This window comes from Nesoenas mayeri (assembly GCF_963082525.1).
Source record: "Nesoenas mayeri genome assembly, chromosome: 2".
NCBI lineage: Eukaryota > Metazoa > Chordata > Aves > Columbiformes > Columbidae > Nesoenas > Nesoenas mayeri.
Genome location: NC_137543.1, coordinates 158,833,500 through 158,859,961, shown reverse-complemented (window position 1 = coordinate 158,859,961; position 26,462 = coordinate 158,833,500). Strand labels below are relative to the sequence as shown.

The following is a 26,462-nucleotide window of genomic DNA, read 5'->3' as shown; positions in this document are numbered from 1 at the left end:
TCAGTCTGTGCCTGTTGCCCCTTATCTTGTTGTTGGGCACCACTGAGCAGAGTCTGGTCCATCTTCTTGACACCCACCCTGGAGATATTTGTAAACATTGAGTTCCCCTCTCAGCTTCTCTTCTCCAGCTGAACAGCCCCAGCTCTGTCTCTCCTCATCAGAAAGATGTTCTAGATCCCTCGCCTTTGTTGTCCACTGCTGGACTCTCTCCAGTAATTCCTTGTCCTTCTTAAACTGAGGAGTCCAGGACTGGGCACAAAGCTTGAGATGCGGCCTCACCCTTAGTCTATGGACAACTAAGAAACTGTGAGGCTTTCTGTCCAAACTAGTGATTTGTGACTGCATAATGAAAAATCAATGTGTTCTGCCCATAACCTGGAAAGCATCAGCACTTAAGCCATAATGAAAACTAAGAATAAGCACAGTCCAAGCTCAAACAATTTAGTATCTGAGCATGTTTCATATTGTACCCATCTGTAGTAGCCAACTGCTTTCTAATCTCAAACTGGTTTGCCTCGTCTTCCAGTGTGATTACAGTCATAACTGCCCTTTGTGCCTTCAACCTGATCCAGCTGAGCCATCTGTGTTCCTGCTGGGAAGAAACACTAGTGATAAGAGGCCTTTTATTTTCCCAGTGGCAAATATTTCCTGTTCTCATCCAAATTATAGTCTTCAACTGATTAAGCATTTGTTGTATAATGTCTCATTGAAAGGAGGAGTCAGTTAGGTAACAAATGGATGTGAATTTTAGGGGATATTCTGTTGTAGCTGCATGGTTGTAACTAAAATACCTGCACTTTGTTGCCCTTGCCAAGGGATTGTTTTTGGTCAACTTTTCTTCTAGATAGATGGGAAGAGCACCTTAAAATACCTGTGGGTCCTAGTATGATGTGAACTGAGTATTTCTGGGTTTTCTATGTTTTCTTTGTACCCTCTTTGAACATTTTGTCTTGAGGAAGAAAACTTATGTGCCCAAGGAATAATAATCACTGGGTCCAACTGCTAATGCTTTATTTTTCTCTACAGAAAGAAATTCAAGCCATGAGTCAATGCCACCACCCCAACATTGTATCTTACTACACATCATTCGTGGTGAAAGATGAGCTTTGGCTGGTGATGAAGTTACTTAGTGGAGGTGAGTGGTCCAATTTCTTTACTATAAAAGGCCACATAAAGTTGTCTTTCTATAATACCTTTTCCCTTGTTTTCCCACTTGTGAGTTGAGACATTTGAATAATAGTATTAAACTTCAACACATTCAGCTCAGAAATAGCTTCTCTTGTGGTGTATATCAGTAGTAGCACCAAACTACATGGCTGTGCTGGCTTTTCTTTTCCTGTCCCTATATTATATTTGACAGAATTTCAGGGAGTGATTTGTGTGTGTGTTTGCTGAATGACTCACTTGAGTATTTGGAAACTGGAGCGTATGACTTCAGACATGAACAGAAACTGAAGTGTAGGTGTAGTAGTTGAAACCATCCTAAACTTCTAGGAAACACATCTCTGTGTTCTCCAATGATTGATCTGAAATGGTGTTTCTTGATTCTCGTTAACACAAGTTTCTTCATCTTGCTCTGTAAGCCTGGGAGAAGCTTTTGAACTAGAGTCATGTGCAAACAACTGGGCTGAGCGATTGTGAGAGTTGCAAATCTGGGTCCTTGAGCCTTTTTTCACTTGCAGTTTAGAGACCTCTGTAGGGCTGATGGTTTCTTGGTAACCAGCCAGTCTATCGATATTTTAATGTATTTGCATGTTGGCTGCCCTTGTGAGGAACTTTAAATCACCTCTATTTAGGGCAGAGCTGCTCTTAAAATGTCAGTATATGGCCTTAAAAAGGGAGGAGAACATCAGGTGGGCACAGCTTGATTTGTGCAGTGTTGGTCCTCAGAGCTTGGATTACTTCCCCCCTTGTTCTGGTTGACAAAGTAACTGGGAATACTTGGGACAACTTCAAATTACTGCCTAGTTAATACAAAGCCAGAGAAACCTTCTCCTTTCTGGATTTATCTCTGAGACACTGGAGAAACAGCCCTTTGAGAGAGAGTTTGAAAACTTCTTATCAGTAATGCTTAATTTGATATCATAAGATTTTCCAGGATCCCTGTTTAAGTTACAGTTGAGCCAAGAAGTGGAATCAAGTTCTGGATGATAACACAGAGGACTGTTGCTAAATCTCAGGCCTGTCTGATTTGATTTTCCTGGCACCCCAGTGAAAATGAATTGAAAGCTGAAAACAAAAACCAACCCTACCCTGTTTTCTTGCCTTTTTTTAAATAAAAACCTCCTTGGCTCCTCTGTTCTTGGCTTAATACTGGGGGCTGTAAAATGCCAGATGATGATGTGGAAAAATCTGGCTAAACCTGTTGGCTTTTTCCACAAGAGCTTGACAATGACCATAAACCATGTGTCTTGAAAGTTCTTCTTTAGTGATTTTTTTTTTAGCAGTTCTCTTGGGGACAGTCAAATTTCATGCCAACTCGAGTCTGTCTTAAAGCATTTTTAATGCCTCATGTGTCATTAAGCAATACGCTCTCTTTTCTTGGAAGGGCATGTAACAGGTCATTTAAGACACAATTGCTCTTTGTGCGTAGCAAAGAATCCCCTGCCAGCTTAACACGAGTAGTTTCGCTGTGTGTACAAGAAGTGTATCTATGGGGAGGTTTCCACAACACGGGGAAATGGCATCTCAGGGGTGCAGGAGCAGCAACACAAACATCCTTGGCCTTTATTAGGAGAGAACATGAGCTCTTAGCAAAAATGCACAGCATTAGCTGGTATTTTCATAGCAGCTTTCTGTAAGAACCAAGAATGAGGCTCATCCTTGAACCTCCAAATGTTGCTTGTCTTCATTTCTATAAGGTTTTTATGTCAAGCCGGAAAAATATCAGACTGGCTATGGACCAGCTTTGTCAAGGTACCACAAAGGTAAAGGCTGGACTGGAAAATCTCTCTAAAAATCATCATTGCTTCAGAAACAGCCTCTTGGTGGTGTGAATGATGGCCTGTTTGTCATTGAATATTCACTTTGAATGGGCTTCTGTGTTATACAGACTGATAATTGACCCTTGTGCAGCTCTGGCATCAAGTGGGGTATTTTCAGTAATATTGCTAGGAAATCTCGCTGCTTCTTACTCCGTTGCATACGCTGAAGATGAGGGTCGTACAATAAAAGACAGACTAATATCAGTGTAATCCTTCCCTGTAACATTTCCATGAACCCATGTTAAATTTTCTCAGTTCAAATGAAACATTTGAGGGCTGGGGGAATTTCTCAAATTTGCCATCTATTTTAGCATGTCCCATCACTACGTTTTATGTAGGAAGGTACCTTGAGAGGTGAGTTTGAGTTGTTTTCACTTCAGACTTTTTGCACAACTGTACTTCAGAAATCTCATTTTAAATCTCATAGGCAAATTCTACAGGATGGTCTTGAGGGCGGGTGAAGAAACTTGTGTATTGGAACCTTCTGACTGAAGAGCTTTTTCATTCATTTTTAATGAGATTATTTCCGGTTGTTTTTAGGCCGGGTGATTTATATAACAAGAGACACTTTAAAAACTGCAGCTTGTTCCTTTCAGCTCATTTCTTATCAGTTATAAATTGGCAAGTTTTATAGTCAGCTGTTGTCCAGTGGGGAAAATAATGATCTGAGTTTCTTAACAGGAAAAACCTTTGAGCTGTTTCCATAAACCAGAAAGGAGGAAAAAAACCATAACAGGGTGCAGGCAAATTTTGTTCAGTCTGGCTATTCAGGGAGTGTGGAGTGAGGTTTGTACATCCCAGTAAGCACATATCAAATCTGTTTTGATGTCTGTTCTGTATCTTGATTGTGGCTTTTGTACTTGAGGGTTTCTTCTGGGTAAAAGTTGTACTGCTTCTCTTCATCAGTGTCAGCGCACGCTGGCATGTGTTTCCAGGCTGAAACTAGTTTTAATTTCAGCCTGCTTACGCTGACCTTATTACTTGGATAAACAGCCTGCAAGACACCCCAGTCTGTAATGCAAACCATAGCTGTTGTAAGTGCAATTTAATTTATTTTCTGGTTGCATTTCTTTTGTTGAAAGCTTGACCTAGTCATGTATGTAAGTATTTTAGACATGTCTCTAAGGGAGAATACTCTAAATCCATGGAGTGGTAGTGCCTGATAACAGTGCCTTGTTCCTCTGAGCACCTGGCTGATGCACTCACTGGTGACTTAATTATCTTAATTGTCACTCAAACTGAACTATTTGTCTCCACATCACAAATATTGTGGTGGTGGAAGATACTGAAGTTGTCAGCGACGAGGAGACATACAACTGCTGTATAATAGCCGCTGGATAACATATTGGTGAGCTGTTGGGGCTAACAGGTAAAACTGTGAATCTCCATCACAACAGAGTCATCTGGTTGAAGCCCCTGCTGACGTGGTTTGAACAGGCAGAGCTGACACTGAAGCAGCTGTCGAGTGTAGTTGCTGCTGATGGCAGAAATGTGGCTGTGATGACATCCAGCTGGTGGGGACAAGAGGTGCTGCTGTGTCCGGTTACTCTGACACCCTCTTTCAGCTCTAGGGATTTGCACCCAAGTCGGGTTTGTGAAATATTTGCCGTTTCTGTGTCCTTCAGTAGAAATTTCAGACCTTTTCCTGTAGTCATGAAACTGTTCTGTAGGTATCTAAGCTTAGCAATGTCAACTTGGCACCCCGGCCTTTTGATCCGATGTTACTCCAAACTAAACTCCCGTGACTATTTCTAGACAACTGCTGACCTGCTTTTGCCTCGCTGGCATTCCCGTGTTGTGAATTTTACTCGTGCCTTTTTAAAGCCATCTGAAGCCCAGTCCTGCTCTCTATCTCCTGGGGGTTTTTAGTAGGAAGAGGAACAGCTGTCCTTTTGTTCTTGTGCTTTTTTTATTGTGACCTGTTTGCTCTTCAGAATTCTTGCCGGTTTTAAGAAGGGCTCTCGTTTCACAGGTGACCCAATGCGGTGGTGAGCTTTAAAACAGTTGCTCATATGAAACAGCCATCTGTGGTGACTTGCTGTGTCGCACAACAGTTTTTACTGTCTTATCCTACAGCAGATGAGACATCAAATACTTTTAGACTGTGCAAATCCTTTAAATATTGAAACATTTCCAGATAGGTGTCTTGGATCTTCTGCCTTCTTGAAGGTTCCTATTTAAATCTGTGAAGGAGATTACTGTATTGAAATACTTAAACCTTTTATTTTCCAAAAGTTTAAGATTATCTAAACAACCTCTTACCTTGATTATCTGATGAAGTGCTCATCAAAACAGACCAAAACAGAGGGCTGACAACTCTTAAGAGAGACCGGATATCTTGTTCTACTTCTGCCGTGTTCAACCCTGATCTCCTGACTCCAGCAGTGAGTTATGACCAGAGCGTAAGCCGCAGGTTCTTAGGAATCCTTGTGTTTATGATGAATTATTCTGTTGGGAGAAAACAGAGCTATTTTGAGTCCATCTGGAGGGCTTTTGGTTTTATTTGTAGAGCCACAACTTAATTTCCAACAATTAAGGGTGAGATTAGCCAGAAGCAGGAGATGGTAGGGACTGTATGTGATTGTCGAATGTGATGTGGAGATATCTTGCCACTCCGAGCTATAATAAGATAAGTATGAAAAAAAATAGTGTGACTTTATATTTTCTCCCTTTATTGTATGATCTTGTTTACTGCTGTAATCTTGTCATATTTCTTATACATCTATGCAAGTGCTTTAGAGGGCAGGAGGTAAGAAGTGGAAGCTTCCTTAACTCTCCCTCTGTGCTGAGGTGGTTTAACCAGGGTTAAGAAGAAACTTAAAAACCAGAAACCCCAGCAAACTACTTAGACGTCTTTTCCTTTGTTTTGCGTAACTTTTTCTTTACTTTACTCTTCTGCTGTATTCCTCAGCCCCAGAAATACTGAATCCAAGCAGCTGTTCCTTCTTTTATGTCTTCTTCCTCCGTTTGTCAGAGCCTGACAAGATGCAGATTTAATTCTTGGCTCTGGTGACAACCACTGCCTTCTGCTGGGATGTCCTAAAAGCAGCAGCAGTGAATCCTGCCACTTCCCCCTTCTCAAAGATGCAGCACGTTCAGCATCAGTGTCTGTCAGGTTTGGGACAGATCTTGATTCTTCCGAAATTGTGTTGTGATCCCTCGTGCTGTTTTCCAACCTCTTTATGCCAGGCCTCTAAATGGCCAATCAGTGCAGTTACTATTACCTGCTTTTTTTTTTGGTAATTAAGTTAGAGTATTAAATTTTCTTGTTCTGCTTGCCAGACAAATTTAAAGGAGTTTTCTTTGCCTCTAACTTATCCTCTATCTTTGTTCTGTCACTGAAGTTTTAGTATTACATGTGAGATGCGGTTCCCACAGCAACTGGCTCTGCTGTACATTCCTTTTGCCTCTGGGGGCATGTAAAATTCCAGCAGTAATACTCCTGCGTTTATCTGTAATCTTGTTCTAAACAAGCTTTCCTTTCTGCTCAGCTTTTCATACACTTCTCCACTTCAACCCCATGTGCTGGAGCATTAAGCAGCCTGGCTGACGACTATCACGTGGATATTTTCTTCCTCTCCTAAGGAGAAACAGCAGCAACAGGCTTCCTAAATGCTGTGTGCGTGCTTGCTGGTGTAGGTGAGGTCAAAGAAACGCGCTCTGGATTTGGAACAGGAAGCCTTGATGTTTGTGGTGATTTGCTGTTGAAAGTGAATCAGTGGAACAATTAGGACTTTTTGCCCCAAGGGTGCGATTACACACATTTTTTGTTCTTTTTCTCCAGCAGCGAAGCTGGTTTAAGAAGTTCCTGGCTGCTTGGTCTCCACCCTGCCTGGAAAACTGGATTACCGATTACTGCGGTGATCTCATTTACAGTACGGCATTGTAAGCAGATGCACTGGCACAACAGAGAGGTGGTGAACCATGCAACTCTTTAATCTCGTCTTGCTGCTGAAGGAAATGCTGGAGTAGCATGAAGTACAGGGTGTTAGAGACAGTTATACTGGGTACATGTGTGCGGTGTAAGATAGGTCTGCGTTTACTTGGTTTCAAGACAGTCCATTGCAAATCATAGAATCATTTTGGTTGGAAGAGACCCTCCAGATCATTTGGTCCAACCATTAACTGAACTCTAACCCTAAACCATGTCCCTAAGAACCTCATCTACATGTCTTTTAAACCCTTCCAGGGATGGTGACTCCACTGCCCTGGGCAGCCTGTTCCAATGCCTGACAACCCTTTCCGTGGAGAAATTTTTCCTAATATCCAATCTAAACCTTCCCTGGTGCAACTTGAGGCTGTTTCCTCTCATCCTATCGCTTGTTACTTGGGAGAAGAGACCAACCCCCTCCATGGTCTGCCTCATGTCAGCATACAAAAACTGAATATTCTTCCCGTAGAAATTGAGGATATCAGTCTGCTCATGGGTTTCTTGTGTCTTCATTGCTCCGATACTGCTCTTATGGGTGGAAATGAACTACTGGCTTCTGGAAAGTTGGAACTGGCTTCAGTCAGGCCTAATGAGTTATACTCCACCTACGATCAAATGGGAAGGGCCCCTGTTTTTTCACTCCTGGTGGAGCAATGGGATATCTGAGATCTGATGCAGAACTGTTCTTCACCTAGAGGGTGCTGGACACTGAACAGGCTCCCCAGGGAGGTGTCACAGCCCCAAGCCTGACAGTGTTCAAGAAGAGACTGGACAACATCCTCAGACACACGGTGTGACCTCTGGGGTGTCCTGTGCAGGGACAGGAGTTGGACTCCATGATCCTTGTGGGTCCTTCCAACTCAGGACATTCTGTGTTTCTGTGATTCTATCCTGTGAGTAATAAGAATTCCAGGGAAAGTTACTCACTGTGTGTTTGACCTGCCGTAATTACAGTTTGGGTTTTTTCAGGTGAGCATAAGTCTACGTACTGCAAGTTCCTGGTGACTTGTGCTGTCATGAGGAGCTATTGCATTAGCAGCTTTGAGAGCAGATTTGGGAGCTTGTGAGTTGGAGCAGAAAACCACTTGACTTTCAATTGCTGTGCAATTTGCAATGAGGGATTGTGCGTTACTAAGTAGATGTAATACAGTTAGCGATTGGTGTCAGAATATACAGAGACACTTGAGCGATAAATAATGCTAAACACTTTATCAGATCTCACAGTATCTTGTAGGCTTCCTGTCTGTGTGCTGCTCCGTGTATATTTGATGGGCAGGAATTTGTTTATAGCCTCATTTTTTCCACATCAGTCTCTAAATGTCATTTCTTTTGTCTTCTGTTGGGCTTTGGGTTCAGTTGCTCGTCACCAGACTTTAAACATCCATAATAATGACAGCATTATTTATATTTATGTTTAGGCTTCAATTCTGGCTCTTTCCTCTGTTTTGTCTTTTCCTGATATGCTCCCCTTTCTAGGCTTGGAAAATCTTTCCAGTCAGCATAAGCCAAGCTTAATTTCTTTCTCACTTAAGCCTGACTCTCCTGTTCTGTGAATCTGTAGCTTCTACTTGTTCATTTCTAATGAGATACATCAGGAAGGAACTGTTGTGGTCAAACATAGTGCCATGTATAATGCAACCAGAGTATTTCACAGCATTATCTTAAGCAGAAATCCAACTATGTCTGGATATACTCTTAACTTCCCCAGTTGCTCTTAGACCAGTTTGGAAGCTGTGTCAGTAATGGGCAGTATTGGGAATCACGCTGCTGTTTTGAAACAGAACAATGGGTTTGTAAAGCACATGCTCCTATGTAGGTTGGATCTTGATTCCGGTTCAGCCGAATTAGTTTCCAGTTAATTTCTAGCAGTTAAGGTGTTGCTGGATCGGCAACAAGCTGCTTTGTGCCAAATGTTCGTTTTTCCCCTTAGGCTGAGGATGATCCTCCGACCAACTAATCTATTGTTTGAGTGTAACATAGTTAGTGTGAGAAAATTTGTCCTCACCCTAAGGCAGCTGAGGTCTTGCCCTAGTAATTGTGTCACACACTTAATGAGATCCTTGGGAATGACGGCATTTTGGCATTAGCCTGATAAATTCAGTGCGATATCCACCTTCTAGCAGAAGGTGTTTCCCTCAATAGTGAAATTCCTTTGACTTCTGATTAAGTGGCTTCATGCCCAGTGGTGGCGTTCTGTTTGAGGGTCTAGGTATTCCCACTGCTCCAAGTCAGGCTCTCTGAGCCAGAATGCCAGATTTCAAACACAGCACAAAGCAGTGTGTAGAAATGCAGCTTGGCTTTGTTCTTGCTATCCCATGGTGCTGTGCTTTATGAAGCTACAACTGAGTCGGGAGTCAGTACCTACCTCCCAACCTTACTGATCTGTGAGGTGTAAAAATCACAGTGGCTGGGGTGGGAAGGGACCTCTGGAGACCATCCAGTCCAACCCACCTGTTCAAGCAGGGTCACCAGAGCAGGTCACACAGGAAGGTGTCCAGGTGGGTTTGAATGTCTCAGAGAAGGAGACTCCACAGCCTCTCTGGGCAGCCTGGGCCGGGCTCTGGCACCTCAAAGGAAAGAAGTTTCTCCTCATATTCAGATGGAACCTCCTGTGTTTCAGTCTGTGCCCGTTGTCCCTCATCCTGTCATTGGGCACCACTGAACAGAGTCTGGTCCATCCTCTTGACACCCACTCTGAGATATTTATAAACATTGATGAGATTCCCTCTCAGCTTCTCTTCTCCAGCTGAACAGCCCCAGCTCTCTCAATCTCTCCTCATAAGAAAGATGCTCCAGACCCCCCTCAGCATCTTTGTAGCCTGCACTGGACTCCCTCCAGTAATTCCTTGTCCTTCTTAAACTGGGAAGCCCAGAACTGGCCACAGAACTCCAGATGCGGCCTCAGCAGGGCAGAGTAGATGGGGAGGAACAACCTTCCTCAACCTGTTGGTCACATTCTTCTTAATGCACCCCAGGTACCATTGGCCTTGGCCACAGGGGCGCATCATTGACTCATGGTCAGCCTGTTGTTGGCCAGAACCCCCTTGTCCTTCTCTGCAGAGCTGCTTTCCAGCAGGTCTGCCCCTAATCTGTACTGGTCCCTGGGGTTATTCCTCTTCAGGTGCAGAACCCTACACTTGCCTTTGCTGAACTTCCTCAGGTTCTTCTCTGCCCAGTCCTTTCCCAAGTCACAACTTTATTGTGTTGTGGTGCCAGAGGCAAAACTTTTTTTTCCCCCTGTGCAAAATGGGGATGATCCAATTAACATGTTTTCCAACAGGAAAGTGGCTCTTGGGTTGCTGTTCTGCTGAACTACATGTCTTGTTGAAAGCCTTTTTGCTGTTCTCTTCTCTGTAGAAGACTGGCAAATTCTTCCCCTTCTTTGAACATCTCATTGTGAAAGTGGATTTTTAAAAATGTACTTAAATAGTGGCAGGCTGGACTGGGAGCAGATATAGCATGGGAATGAATCAGCCCTTTCACAGTGAAGCTGCCTCTGTGCCTGCCCTTGTCTGTCCAATCCCACCCCCTTTTCTGGGTTAAACACAACCTCGAACTTGGCTAAATAGAGCATTTCTTGACCAGTTGAATTTGAGCACCATATGATCTGCCTCCTCATGTTCCCTGAGCCCTTTTGCAGGAGAAGGGAGATGTTGTTGAACCAAGTCTGCTAACAGAGTTGTGGGTGGGAAGAGGACAAAACGAGTACGTGAAGAACCACATATTTTCACTGGACTTCTACAACAAGCCATGGTTTGTTCTCCTGATAAAGGCCCATTAGTGGAGGAATTTTTAGTGGGTTCTTTCTTAGGTGTCATGAAAATTCTTGTCCAAAATAAGAAGCATTGAGGCTTGCAAGCACGTACTTTGAAAATGTAAATACATGACAGGCTGAATCCCAGGTGAGTCCTCATCACGCACAACAGAGGCTCCTTGTCTTAGACTTTAGAACCCAAAGGCAAGATTTCAGTGAAGGGGGAGCTTACTCAAGGGTCTAACAATTCAGTAGAGCTAAATCTTGCTCCTGTGTGGGAAGTCTGACTTAAATCACAAGAACCTGAGTTATGGCTGGGTGAAACCTTTGGCTAACCAATGCAGACCCATGTCAAAACTCCCTGAAGGTGTGTGTTTCCATGCTCCAGCAGGGAAGGCTGAACTCTGCTAAGACTATTAGAATCATAGAATTGTTTTGGTTGGAAGAGACCCTCAAGATCATGGGTTCCAACCATAACCAAATTCTAGCACTGAGCCATATCCCTAAGAACCTCATCTCTGCATCTTTTAAACCCTTCCAGGGATGGTGACTCCACCACTGCCCTGGGCAGCCTGTTCCAGTACCCAACAACCCTTTCCATGAAGAAATTTTTCCTTATACCTAATCTGAACCTTATTCCTGCAAAAAATATAGAAATGAAGTTGCCTAACATCCCCCAAATATCTTTTTCCATATTTTCTCTTATTTTGGCAGTGTCTGCTGTGTTAAGATCGTATCTTCTGCAAACACCCTGAACCAAGCAAAGGTATTTTTTGGAAGAAGAAGCTGGAGATACCATTTGGGGTAGATGGTCTAATCTCTTGCTGAGAAAAGAGGTTTTCTCCCCCATTCACAAACGTGTTGCCCTTCCTTTTTCCCCTGTTTCTTGTCCTTTGGCTCTGCCACTCATCCTGTTCAGAGGTTATGCTTACTACCAACCCAACATGGCTTGGTGTTTTAGTCTTCATTTATTGTTTTGTGTGGATTAAGTTAGTGGGTTGGTGTACACCATGAACACCAGTGGGCTGGAGAAAATGGATAGTTAACTCAGCACATACCATTTTCCATAAGCTAAGGGACACTGTGCGCCTGCTTAATTGTTTCCTGTGCAGCTTGAACTGTGCCAAACAAACCTTTCCACGTGGCGTTGGGATTCCAACCTTGCAGCCTTCTTGCTTTCATGTGAGAATCCAAAAGCAAAGTACGTTGTGAAGCCCAAACCTATCTGCGTGGCCGATACATTAAAATAGAGCTACCAAAATAAATTTTCAAGGGGGAGAAGTGTTTTGTCAACCTGAACCTTAAGGATGAAAAAAGAAACCAACAACCTTGGTATTTTTCTACTTCAAGAATTTACAAGGTGGAACTTGTCGTTTCCCCATTGACCAAATGAATGAGGATAATTTCTCAGCTTTCACTGTTCTTCAGATAGGAAATGTTTGGATTCTCTTATTTTAGTTGCAATTTAGGGAGAATGAACCTCCAGCTTTTCTAAAGTAGCTGAGTAGTTAGTACTGAGATGTTCTTTCCCTGTTAGCTTGTTGTTCAAAGCTAATCAAGGCTGGAATTAGTGCTTCAGTTGTGCCTGCTCTTATTCTTTAGTAACTTCCCGGTGCTGCTCATGTTGCTTTGTGTCCATAGCTGTACAAATGCTGCAAGCTGACTATTCAGTCATTAAACCATAGAAACACAAGTTTGAAGGGGGCTAAATGGCACAGGCCTGGAAAACAGGCTTACACATCCCATACTGGAGCAATAAAAACCCAGTTCTAAGACAGTCTTCAGTCCAGATGCTAAAACATAGAATACATGACAAAGTATATCATCATAACAGGAGTTTGCACAAGAGGCACGTTACTAATCAATGATTCTGTTGATTCCTGGGTGCGATTCAAAGAGGTGGTTTGCTCTTCCAAGCGTGGTTTGTCATGCAAGATGATGTAATTTGCACCATGGTTGGGGGACAGACTAAGCCTGATGTTTCCAGGGAAGGATCTGAACTATTCTGGTTTCATACGCATATTGTCAGAATTCAGCCTCATTTGTTCTCTATTTAATAATTTTTCTTTTAGGGTGGTGTCATCCCTTAATGTATTAGATTTTTCCTGCTATATTTCTACACTGAGTTTATAAGAGCTGAAAAAGTCTAATTTTATCAAGCTTGTTGCCTTCAGCTCGTGAGTCCTGGCAGCCCCTGCTTTTTCCATTTCCCCCTCCTGCTTTTCCAGCACTAAGACTGCAACGTCACTATCTGCTTAAAAACCTTCCAAGAGTCCTGTGTGGGGACACTTTACATTTTTGGCTTGTTCAAATAGCTTATCTGTTGTGATCACAGGGATTTTTACAGCCTGCCTTGAGGAGCTGCACCCCTGCAAGGCTCAGGCTTCGCCTGCTGACTCTGATCCTCACCACTATTCCCAATAAATTCCTTGGACATGTAGATGAAGTGATTATAAACCAAGCTGTGAGTAAATTCTTCTAGTTTAATATATATTTTAACTCTTTTCCTCTAGGCTCTGTTTTGGATATTATAAAGCACATTGTGGCCAAAGGAGAACACAAAACCGGTGTCCTGGATGAAGCCTGTATAGCCACCATCCTTAAGGAGGTGCTGGAGGGGCTGGACTACCTGCATAAAAACGGACAAATCCATAGGTATTGTTCATTTTTCTTATCTTTATCCTAAAATGTGTTGCTGAAACAGAGCACCTGAGGATACACTTATCGTCCAACCAGCTGTGATGGCACAAAAGAAGAAAATGAAGGTGGGAGCTTAAGCAAAACTCAGGATATGCATTGTAGTTGCTACTGTAGGAAATACTGTGACTAGGCCAAGTTTAGGTAGACTTTGGTGTATAAGAAGTTTGGATATAGAGAATGTCTCTCCAAATATCAACATCCAGCTGGGAAGTGTAGTTGTTGGAGCTGCAAAACAAAACTTCAGCTGGTTTTGTTGCTTGCAGAGCTACATAAGTGTTGAGCAATTGAATAAGGAGCCCTTTAAGCCCTGTTTTTTTGTTGTTTTAAGGCTAGTTGCGAGCTCAACATCATGAAATTTGAATTTGTGTAATTTCATTTAAAAAAAAAAAGGAACAAAATTAGTGGAAAAACTTCTTTTGTAGGCAAAACCCAGTTAACTAATGGGCTGTAATGTGATGGATCACTGAGACGTGTGGGTTTCTGTGCTGTCTATGTCATTCAGGAGGTATTTTTCAATCATATTTTCCTCTCCCCTGGTGTCAAGGTAGCTCAGAAAGAGAGGATACGAAGTCAGTATGTCTTGCCATTAAAAAGAATGAGAGTTGCAATCCTAAATACGTGCTGGAAATAGAATATACTGTGGGTAATATACATCACCCCAGCCACAGGCTGCTACTGGGAACAGATCTCCTTTTTCTTGGGAATTCTGTGAGCTTGGCTGGTTTCTGGTGCGGTGCCATTATAAGCATTGCTGCTGCTGGGCTGGACTAAGTTTCTGTCCTCTAATAACTACATAAGAAGAGGGAGCTTGTTTTGCCAAAGTGTTATTTTAATTAGCAAATCCAAGAAGTATTTATTTTGTACTTTGGTCAAAGTAGTTGGCTTTTGTACATTGTTTTGGGTTAAAATGAAAGGAATTGTTGGAAATAATTCTGGTGGAATTCTTTTCCCTGCAAGAAGTCTCAAATACCAGTTTCCAGTATCTATTAAAGTTCTGATTTAAGAAGGGTTGTCTTCATTGAAGCCAGTTTTGATTTCACAGATAGTTGCTCAATTTTGGTTTCTTTTAGAGTTAAGGCTTCAGGCAGCTCTGGGAAGTTAAAGCAACAGACCAACATATTCCCTGTGTACATAGTAATTCCTCACTCTTGCTGTAAGTAGTTTAGAAAACCACGCTCATCTGTGACTTGTAGTTGATTTAGTTCATCTTCTGGTCTCACGAAATACTGCTGCTTCGACATATGTTTTTTGTAACCTGTTAAATTTCAGTTTTTCTGAGGATGTCACATAGTGATTTCTGTATTGAAAGTGAGGTGGTTCTCTGAGTTGCTGTAGTGAAACAGCAAAACTAGTAATTGCAGTAAAGGTTCTAGAGGATGTATTCACAGAATCACAGAGTGTCAGGGGTTGGAAGGGACCTGGAAAGCTCATCCAGTGCAATCCCCCCATGGAGCAGGAACACTCAGATGAGGTTACACAGGAAGGTGTCCAGGCGGGTTGGAATGTCTGCAGAGAAGGAGACTCCACAACTCCCCTGGGCAGCCTGTTCCAGGCTCTGCCACCCTCACTGAGAAGTAGTTTCTTCTCAAATTTAAGTGGAACCTTTTGTGTTCCAGTTTGAACCCATTACCCCTTGTCTTATTATTGGTTATTTTTCCTGCACTCAGCAAAAATATGATGTTTGCAGAAAGTTCAAACTGCTGGATCTGAAGAAAATGTGATTCATATTGAATCATTCAGGAGGAGACTCAACCAAACCTGCTGTAACCATTCCTATCCTGCTCCTCTGAAGCATTTTTTCCTTTATTTAGGGGACTTCAGCAAAGAAGTCTGAGCTGTGTCATCGCTGCAGCTTGAGGTTGTGGTTGTGGATCAGCTGCTTTGCATGTGTTGCATCCCTATATTTTGGAGCTGCTTTGACAATTGTGTAATGCTTTATCAGTAAAAAAAGGCATTGGGATTGCCTCATTGTGTGGGCTGTGAAATTTGGAGAAGTGGTTGAAGCCATGATACAGAAGGAAAGTTGTGTTGTTTCCTACCTGTGATGCAAAGGATGAGGTTTAACTGTTGGCAGAATGCGAGCTTAGATGCCTTAGAGGGATGAAATGTGTTTCCTTAATGGAGTTAATGGTGCTGTTTGCATTTTATCCAGATGCACATATGCAGCTGAGAAAAACAGTTTCAAGTTGTCATGCAGATGGGACCTTTCCTCAAACTTAGGAGTGTCTGTATGGAGTATTAGTTTGCTTAGCACTGGGATCATAATATTGGTCATGCCTGATGGGAAAGGCAGGTGGAAATCTTGCAGTTGGGCTGAGATGCTCTGGGATGAAATGTTTAAAATAACTTTGGTCCCCTGGGTCAACTTAAGGTATCTAAAGGAAAATGCATCAGATGATGGCTGAACCATTGAATATTGTCTGCAATGAGGGACAGCTGTGGTTGGGGTGAGATTCAGGCTAAAATAAGGCCAGAAGTGAAGGGTCAACATTGAACAGACCTGGAATGACCAAGCAACCATCCAGCAGAGCAAAATGTTTGGCTGGTTACACCAAAATATCTCAACTCCGTTTGTATTAGATCCAGGAGAAAATGGCTTGAGAAGGTCAGAGATGCAATATGGGTGAAATGAATGTAATTGGAACATCTGAAACTGGACAACCAGGCTGGTGGCAAAGCCCAGAGGATGAATATCTGGATCTAAATGTAATTTTGTGGGCGCTGTTGACCTGAAGCAGGGACAGCTCGTTACTGCTGTAAATCATCAGAGAGATCAGAGAATACATGTCTGACAGTGGAGCTGCTCAATACTTATAAATTATGCATCATCTCAAATGGGTAAATTAAGTTAATACGTGCAAGTCTGGCTTAATGAAATTCCACTGCTGCTGAATCTTACCCTGCGTAAGCTCCACTTGAACTTAATGCCACTTGTAATTAAGGTTTGGGGAGCATGGCAGTGTAAATCCCCTGCTTCAGGCAGGAGAGTAGCTTGACAGTATTCTCTAGAGGAGATTAGAAAGCCAAATATCTACTGAAAGCTTAAATTAAGCATAGTTTTTGTTTAGTTTGCTAATTAGGAGCCAGAGCGAGGCTGAGACCTGAATAGGTGCCTTTGTTCAGCAACAGATACTTAAGTCTCCCACATTGTCCAGAGTGATATTTGTGTTCACCTTGCTGTTGGGAACGGAGTCTGAGGCCTTATGGAAAAGCCAAAGGAGAAAACATGGTCAGTTTTATTTTCATGAAAGGTAACGATCGCAAATGATCCCTGTCTTCCTCCCAAATCCTGTATCTCAGAGCTCTCATCACTGTGTGTCTGTCCCCGACTGTCCGTCCCTGTTGCGGTTTTCTGGGTAGCCTGGTGATCCCAGGGACAAGCTGAAATCCCAGCGATCCAGCTGATATTAAGCGAGTTAAATACCGGGCACAAGCCAGGGTGACTCGGAAACCCTCGGGTGAAGCCGTTGTGCAGAAATCTGCTCAGACACATTATTTTTATGGAAGTCGAGCAACACCAACGTGCTGCGAGGGGTCACTCCCTGGTTCATCTTGTCCGGATGACACACAGGGTACATTGTCACCTCTTCCCCATTTGGACTCTGATTCCTCTGTGTATTTGGGGATTAGTTGTTCGGTGAACGACTTGGAAGTAAAACTCGAGCAAGTGGTTTTATTGCTTAAGGGGGCTTGTTGGAGGGCTGTTCAAAGCCTTGTTTTCAGGTGTTGTTCTTTATGGCGGTCTGACAAATGAATGGTGCTGATTAACTGTTACAAGGTCTCTCTGTCTTTCTGCCTATATTTATCTCGGAGCTTATCTTCTGTTCACGATTAGCCGTTGTGTAACTGAATATTTCAGTTAGTCCAGGTGAAATGATAACGCTGCTCAAATATAATCAGAATCTCCTATTGCTGTCTAATAAATGTGATACTCCTGTGCTTTTCTGTAGAAACAAAAAAGCTTAGGAAGTGGTTTAGGGTTGCGTGCAATTGAAATATTGACATGACGGTGATCCAGCTACTAATATTTGCTGCTTTACTTATGAAGTGAGAGGTGCAATAGCTCATTAGATATGCTGGGGTAGATCAGCTTGTGCCCTCATACAGAGTGGTGTGGATTTTTAATCTTCTTATTGTTGTTTTTGTAATGTCATCTTAAAATCACTTTTCTGAGTGTTGGGGCAGCAAGGTGCTGTGTCAGCTGTTGGAATGTCGCTTTGACATTTTGGCTGACATGCCAGAGGCTGTGCTGCCATCCAGAGACCTGGGCAGGCTGGGGAGTTGGGCAGGGAAAAATTTAACTAAATGTAACAAGGGCAAGTGTAGGGTCTAGAATCTGAGCAGGAACAACCCCAGGTTCCAGTGTAAGTTGGGGAATGACCTGTTAGAGAGCAGTGTAGGGGAAAGGGACCTGGGGGTCCTGGGGACAGCAGGATGACCATGAGCCAGCACTGGGCCCTTGTGGCCAAGAAGGCCAATGGTACCTGGAGTGGGTTAGAAGGGGGGTGGTCAGTAGGTCAGAGAGGTTCTCCTGCCCCTCTGCTCTGCCCTGGGGAGACCACACCTGGAATCTTGTGTCCAGTTGTGGCCCCTCAGTTCCAGCAGGACAGGGAACTGCTGGAGAGAGTCCAGCGCAGGGCAACAAAGATGCTGAAGGGAGTGGAGCATCTCCCGTGTGAGGAAAGGCTGAGGGAGCTGGGGTTCTGGAACTGGACAAGAGGAGACTGAGGGGTCACTCATTCATGGGGATCAGTATGTAAAGGGTGAGTGTCAGGAGGATGGAGCCAGGCTCTTCTTGGTGACAACCAATGACAGGACAAGGGACAGTGGGTTCAAACTGGAACACAGGAGGTTCTGCTTAAATTTGAGAAGAAACTTCTTCATGGTGAGGGTGGCAGAGCCTGGCCCAGGCTGCCCAGGGAGGTTGTGGAGTCTCCTTCTCTGCAGACATTCCAACCTGCCTGGACACCTTCCTGTGTAACCTCATCTGGGTGTTCCTGCTCCATGGGGGGATTGCACTGGATGAGCTTTTGAGGTCCCTTCCAACCCCTGACATTCTGTGATTCTGTGAAGAGACACTAAAACCAGTAGTCTTACTGTATTTTTATGCCAAATATATTAGCTTTGGCCCTTGGGATGGTTTTGACACAGGTTCAAAGTTTGCCTGCCTCTTCTACTTGTATTAAGATAAAATAATTTCTAATAAAAGGGTGTCACATACACATCAGCAACACTTGTGGGGGTGGCTTGCAGGAGCATTCCTCTGGTAGTGGATTTCAGATTGAAGATGAAGGAGCTGGCATGGATATATTTTGGCAGAACTCTGCTGTCGTACAGGATTCAAGCTTAATTTTCTTCTATTTGATTAATGCATTGATAGCTGTTCTGGCAGGCGTTGTGGTTAAACTGGATTCCAGTTTGCCTCTGATTATTTTGACGACTGAAATACTGTATTTTTTTTGTTGTTTCTGTAGCAATACTGTAGGAGAACTTCACAGCCCACAGTGTTATCTTGGTTTTGGGAGTGTGTTTTGGAACTGAGGTTTGCTAGGGGAGCATTGAGGGATGGATGATGAGATGTGGAGCATTTCACCTCTTATTGCCATTTTGATTTTAAGTCTGGACAGTGGTAATTGGAGAGCCAGCCAGTGGAATTTTATATTCAGAGAAGTGTACGTTGGCCTTGTCTCCCTTATAGTACAGGGTGGGCAGAAATAATGTATCGAGGTAGCTGTTAATAGAAGTTTTACAGCTTTAATTTGCAAACAGTTTGGCAACCAGAACAATAGAAACGTTACTCTTGGGTATCCTGGTGGGAAGGAAGAAAAGATGCTGCTCTGGATTGTACTGGATGATTTGTTGCCCCAAATAAACACTTTGCTGCTCAGTGTTGAGGGCACAAGGACCATTGAATCTCCACTCTGTACATGGCAGACTGGACCACATTGTGATGGTTTCGTGAACCAGCACCTTCTCCTGGTGGCTGTTTCTTCCACTGCAGCGCTCAGAAATTCATCATTTTAAAATAAGTTTCTCTGTGCTTATGATGAAAAAAATATGAACCAGATGTAAATCTGAAATCTGCAACCAGCCAGAAACAATAGCTCCTGTGGAGACAGTTTTCCTCAAAGTGGATAAAGACAATCTCTGCTCTGAAGCAGAAAACCTGGCAATTAAAACTCCAATGGTTAATATCACTGCTAATGAAAGCACCAGAGTGCTGGGGGCTCTGCAGCGGCTCCCGGCTGGTGTCACGGACCTGACCCTCAGGGACTGGGCAACAGTGGGACCAGAGCAATGACCACCCCCTGAGCTGGTCACTAGAGAGGCTGAACCTCAAATCCTGGGGTCAGTTTTGGGGCCTTCTCGCTACAAGAAAGACCTTGAGGTGCTAGAGAGTTCAGAGAAGGGAATGGAGCTGGAGCACAAGTGTGATGGGAGCGGCTGAGGGACCTGGGGGGTTCAGCTGGAGAACAGGAGCTGAGGGGAGACCTTCTGATCTCTGAACTGCCTGAAAGGAGCTTGGAGCATGGAGGGGGTTGGTGTTGTCTCCCAAGAAACAAGTGATTGGATAAGAGGAAATGGCCTCAAGTTGCACCAGGGGAAGTTTAGATTGGATATTATGAAAAATGTCTTCATGGAAAGGGCTGTCAGACATTGGAACAGGCTGCCCAGGGCAGTGGTGGAGTCACCATCCCTGGAGGGGTTTGAAGATGTGTAGATGAGGTTCTTAAGGACATGGTTTAGTGCCTGTGTTGTCATAACGTTTGGGGTCGATGATCTTAAGGGTCTTTTCCAACCAAAATAGTTCTATGATTCTATGACTTGGTGCATTATGATGGTCCTGCAGCAGCTGGCAGGGCCATGTCTGAAGCCAAGCTCTTGTTATGTGACTCTGCAGTATTCATGTGTCTGTCCCAATTTCATTCTCCTCAGACCCAGATGCTGCCTCTTGACTTTGTCACTGTGTATCCTGCAGTTTCTCAAACTAACTTTGATTTAGTACAAGGGTAACCAAACAAACCAACCTGTTTTTTGGTACAACTACTCTGTACCACGTTAAAAAGGAGCTGAGTTTTTACTTTAGTCTCCCCAGCTTTGTTACAGGGAGGTGAGAAGCACGAAAAAAATATGAAGAGCAGGAGATAGAGGTCTGCGTGATCTCAATAAGGTTCAGCATCAATGACAGATTATGACTGAGTTGCACACTTGACTAATATGGTTTCTAGCAATTCCTGACTTGTCAGGAATATTTGGATTTGACATGTTTCCAGGGGGAATAATCTTCAGTCACTGTGTGCACATTGATTGTATCAGGTGAGACTATAACAGATGCTCTTGTCTTCTGACTTTGAAGAGAGTGCCATTCACATGCACATCCAACCACTCTGTTCATGACATCCTCATGTCACTGTTGTTATCTGATACAGCTTATGGGGAGCAAATCACCCAGCAGAGCCTCTTGCAGCATCTTTCCAGCAGTAATTGTTTAAATCACAGGGGTTCATCCTGTTTATCCTTTCTACTGTGATGCATAAAGTGAATAATCCACTTCTAAAAGCCGGCTTTGAATATTGTCCCTTATTGTAACACAGCAGATATTCTGGCCTTCGTAGGTCCTAAAAGCAGCCTGTGTGGAGATGCCTTAAGTATTTATTCAGGCTACTACAGTCTTTCTGTGTCTTATGCAAAAGCATGAGAAAAAGGTCACTTGCTAAACTTGTGTTGTAATGTATTAAGCACAGTTGAAAATTTTGCAAGGCTCCATCAGAAATTACTTTTGCATTTTTAACTAAATCAAATTATACCCTGTTTTGCAGAGTTCTTCTAAATCTTTAATGTTAAAATCTAAACTTTAATACTTTCAAAAAACAGAAGCGTGACAAAACTTGCACATGTTAGGACATCAAATAGAGGACTGTCACAGAAATCAGTCATTTCATGGCAGCCTGAAAAGCATCTCCAAGTTAGACTGGGAGTGCCAAGAGGACTTATGCAAGTACCAAATTTTATAACTGCTTTTTCCATTTTATAGGAATAACTTGTTGAAATAAGGAGAACTTTCCTCTTCCTATACTGGCCATGCTTTAAATTGTCACCTTCTGGATTTTGGGGAAGGAAGGAAGTCAAGTTGGCGAGTCTCTTGCGTGCTTTGATTGTCTTGAACTTCTCCTTCCGTGTCACATTGCGGATGTTGCTGAGCAAGAGCTGTGGGTGGCTTCATAGATATGGATGGCTCTTGGCTGCTTCGTGGTATGTCTTGGACCTCGTATGTGTATAGATACACACACCGCTTCTCCAGAACAAGAGTTCTTATTGCCTTTTGGAAACTAAGACATTTTTGAGCTGCTCTGTATCAAAATTTTGGGGGTTATTTGATCGATGTTGATTATGTGCTTACTGGAATGAGCTTTCATCTCTCCATTGTGGTGGGGTCAAGACACAGGAATCACTGACTTCCCTGGTTCTTCTGCTACCTGATCCTTAAACTGGGGTGATCTGCATGTGGTTGTTTGGGGGGAAATTCCTATTTCTGAACACAGTAGGAACATATTTTAGCATGCAGGAGATGCTACAGCATTGCGCTGTGCATCACATGAAGCATGCCCACCTCCTTGCACATTAAATTTGACATGGAACATTGAAATAAAGCCAAGCAACAACCTGAGCATTTTCCGGTGTTACCAATGACTCAGGTAGGGCCTCCCAAAAATATCTGGGTCTCTGGGGTAAGAGGCAGACACTGTGGTTCCACAGCTTGCTATGTGTGTTGGTTTTCAGGCAGCAGCTGTTAAAGGAGCTTTGTGCCTTGTCCCCACTGCAGCCCTTAGGAAATGGAAGGGCTGAAGAGATGAATTTGTGGAAGAAATCCTGCTGCATTTTTAGCTGCTGTTCCAATGTTATGAAAACTGCATTTTTAAAGCCTGCTGGGCAGGGTCCTTTCCTTATGGGGGATACAAGAGAAAAAGAACTAGTTCTAACTGAACAAGGGAAGCTTTAAAAAGTGGTGTATGAAGTTAGAGACGTAGCTTCTCACATACATTGACTGCCCAAGGGCTGAGGCTTGTCTGAAGCTGTAGCTGCTTGGCAAACCCTCCTTGCCATGAGCTGATATTACAGCAGTGACGTGCATTGGGGTGAGTGTGTGAAGCAACAACCTCTGTTGTAGGAGGAAGGAGCGGAGCTGTGAGGGTTGGTATGGTTAGATCATCTCCAAGTTGGGAGGTAGGGCTAGGGCTGGCGTTTGTAGCACTTTATTATCTGGCTGGAGGAGCTGATCTGTCTGAAAACTGGTCTTTAAGGTTTTGGTTTTGCTTGTAGAGTCATTTCCCCCACACTAATGTGCAGTTGAGGTTACATGAGCACTGATGCTGGGCTGGAGACATGGAGATGGGTAGAAGGTCAAGTCTGAAGCAGACAGGACCTGTTGCTGAACCACACCTCCCTCTAACCATCTTTGGCTTGTAAATATGTGAACAGAGAAGGAATTAATAAGAGTGCAAAACCATCAAAGATGAAGCTGGCACAGGATCAAAAAATGTAAGCTGGACATAACTTGCCGAGATAAAGGAAAGTTGCAGGCGCTGTGATAAGTGACTGTGACAGACAGGAATGCGATCAGCGATGTGACACACCACTTGCTGTCTCACTTCCATGTCAGAGGCTCCCACAGAGTTCAGCCCAAGGTCTACAACTCCTTCTTTACTGCCTCAGCATCTTCCCAGCCCCTAGAGCTGTTCAGAGAATTAAGATGACAGCGTCAATTTCGGGAGCATCTCCTGCAGCTTGCTTTGGTGAGCACTCCCTTGTTGGAGCTGACATAGCGACTTAACCTAAAATGAATCAAACTTCTGAGCTGTGGTTTCCTGGACACCAAACCCTTTATTTAAAGCAGCAGTCCACTTCTGCAGTGCTGGGGGGCAAAAAATCAGGACGAGTTGTACCTAGTAAGTGTATCGTGGATTCTCTGAAATGTTTTGTTTTAGCTAAAATACGGAAGAACAGGAGCTGAAAATCTCATATAGCCCATACTGGGGCTGCTGTTCACCTGTGCCAGGAGACTGGATGCAGTTCTTTTTCCCAGGAAGTCTCTGCTGTGCTGAGTGTGATCTGCCCAGATGTGAAGGACGGGGCACGGAGCAGACAAGTACTTGATGTGCTCGTATGGCTTGTCTTGTTGGAAGCTGCCAATCCTTTCTGGTTGACTTTGTCTACACACCCCTCACAGAGCAGTTTGGGTTGAAGGGACCTTCCAAGCTCATCCAGTGCCACCCCTGCCATGAGCAGGGACATCATCACCAGCTCAGGTTGCTCAGAGCCCCGTCCAGCCTGGCCTGGGATGTCTCCAGGGATGGGGCATCCAGCACCTCTCTGGGAAACCTGGGACAGTGTCTCACCACCCTCAGGGGCAACAATCTCTCACATCCACCCTGAATCTTCCCTTCTTTAGTTTAAAACCATCACCCTTTGTCCTATTGCAACAGGCCCTGCTAAAAAGTCCGTCCCCATCTTTCTTACAGGCCCCTTTTTAAGTATTGAAAGGCTGCAATAAGGTCTCCCCAGAGCTGTATTTTCTCCAGGCTGAACACCCCAGCTCTCTCAGCCCTGAGTCTGGCTTCACGCTGCTTAAAAGAGCCAAAGAGAACCTTTTTAATTCCTGGTAAAGCTGGATTATTAATCTAACCTCATTCAGATATTAAAATGACAGTTAAAAACCCCTTAAATATTCCTACTGACGTAGCCCCCGTGAAGCTGAGGCTTTTAAAATGCCTTTACCATTTATGAGACTTGGAGTAAATCATGAGTTGCCTTGTGCTGCTGGCATTTAGCTCCTGAATTGAGACTCTGCTCTTTTACCACGACCCTGCAGCCGTCACAGCGGTTCAGAGAAGAGGGTAGAAGCGGTCGCTGTGCTTCCCTGATCCTGGGCAATAAAGCGCGTCTTTGGGCTGACTCCTCGCTGTAATTTATAGCAGCCTGGCTGCTGCTGCTGGTCCTGTCTGCCAGTGGCCGCGGGGACCTGCTGAGAGGGCTGTGGTTGAGCGGGGATGGAGCAAACTGGGAACTTGGCCCCATCTTCCCCCTGCTTATGGCTGTCTCAGCAGGGAGGCTGCAGAGAGGAGTGTGGAAGCTGCTCTGCCAGCTCTCTGCCTTTGGAAGATCTTCAAGCTTTAGATGTTCCCGAGTCTGGCTCCACGGAGTTAAGTATAGTGCGGTAACAGGCAGTACATGTGTCTTGCCCAGGAGTTTGGGACTTAAGGGTCAATGCTGTGGCATGAAAATGTTTGTATATGGGGCTTTTCTGAGCAGGAACAGGGAGCATGCTAATGGACAGCATTTGTAATGCGTTCTACGTTGTGCTGGAGAACAAGAGCTGAGGGGAGACCTTCTTGCGCTCTGCAACTGCCTGAAAGGAGCTTGGAGCATGGAGGGGTTTGGTCTCTTCTCCCAAGGAACAGGTGATAGGACAAGAGGAAACATAATCAAGTTGCACCAGGGGAGGTTTAGATTCCATATTGGGAAAAAATTCTTCATGGAAAGGGTTGTCAGGCATTGGAACAGGCTGCCCAGGGCAGTGGTGGAGTCACCATGCTGGAGGGGTTTAAAAGACGCATGGATGAGGTTCTTAGGGACATGGTTTAGTGCCAGAGTTAGGTAACAGTTGGACTCAATGATCTTGAGGGTCTCTTGCAAACAAAATGGTTCTATGATTGTATGAGTGAACTGACATTTGAGGGTATAGAAATGCTACTTGCCTTGCACACTCCAAGCCTGGTTTCTCTTTTGCAGCTCTGTTTCAAATGGTAAAGCTCTGCTGTCTAGCCAGCTTTTTAGATCTTGGCATGTAAGGCAAAGAAAATAGGTGACATAGGTAACAGCGTGTCCTCAAAGGGAGAGTGATGCTCAATAGTAGAGAGAGAACTGTGCTTGTTTGGTGTGTAATGTCACAAATTGTCTCATATTTAACTGTAAGTAGAGATACTGTCCTAGAAGTATTTTGCAAGTTACTCAGAACAACGTCAACTCCAGCAATTGGTTACATTCAGCATAAATACTTTGAGTTTTTCATTACCATTAACAGAAAACATTAGTTCTTGCATCTTGAGCCTTCTCTTATTTTTTGTTTCTAATGAAACTTGGCAGGGCCAACCACCCCTTCCTCGTGCCAAATTCTGCACTATAGAGTTCAATCCCTGAACACTTATTGTTTGATGTGTTACATCCAATGGGCAGATGACTCTGGGCTCTGCTGACAAGCAGCATCACATTCTAAAGGCACATAGGAGCGGATTGGAAGCAAAGGCAGAATAAACAGGGCTTATCTCCATTTCCCCCTTCATGTGACAGTTTTCTTCTCCAGAAGCCCTGGGATGTCACTCTTTGCTCAGGTCACTTTTATGGCAGTTGTAGTGGCTTTAAATTGTCCCAGCTATTGCTCCTATGTAGACTCTTGAACACGAGCCAAGTGAATCCTTTTTGATTTCCAGACAACATTAAGAGGCTTATTTAAAAAAAGAGCAATAACATAACACGCTTCATTGCTGTTCTTGGAAATACCAGGGTTTTTAAAGTCTTTAATGCAAAATTTTGCTACGTTTATGGGATTTGCAGAGTTGCAGCTGATTATTGATGAGTCTGCTGTCTATTATGGACCAACAAGTCTTGCTTTTTCCAGTAGTGTCATCACTGCAATGACAGCCCTATCTGGGGGTGCCTATGGGTGAGGGCAGATCTAATCATTTAGCAGGATCTTTAAGGACTGCTATAGGCTTTCTATAGTGGGAACAACTCATGAGGATACAGTTCCTATAGTTTTCCCGCTCTCACCTCATTGAAAATGGGCGATCACTGGTGAGTATCACCTTGTTTTCTTCCAGTGCTCTCAAATCTCCTGTAGCTGAATGCTTGATTACAATTTTGTGGTTAAATAGCACCTAATACCTATGGCCCAGCCCAAACCGGGAGGCGTTAACACCATGTAACTGATACATCAGCACTTGGTCGCGCTGGGAAGCTAAACCGGTTTGGAATGCAGATGAGGAGGGATTTCTGCCCCGCTGTGGTGGAGAATCCAGCTTTGTACTGGAGCAAG

The 26,462-nt window shown here is 43.8% G+C and overlaps 1 protein-coding gene across 1 annotated transcript in view; it reads left to right on the top strand.

The window, feature by feature from the left end:
• OXSR1 (oxidative stress responsive kinase 1) overlaps positions 1-26,462 on the top strand; it is a 102,395-nt gene that overhangs the window by 32,259 nt on the left and 43,674 nt on the right. The window contains exons 3-4 of the mRNA XM_080339339.1: positions 1,027-1,135; positions 13,183-13,324. Of these exons, the coding sequence (XP_080195465.1) occupies positions 1,027-1,135; positions 13,183-13,324 (251 nt within the window). The remainder of the gene's footprint in view (positions 1-1,026; positions 1,136-13,182; positions 13,325-26,462) is intronic.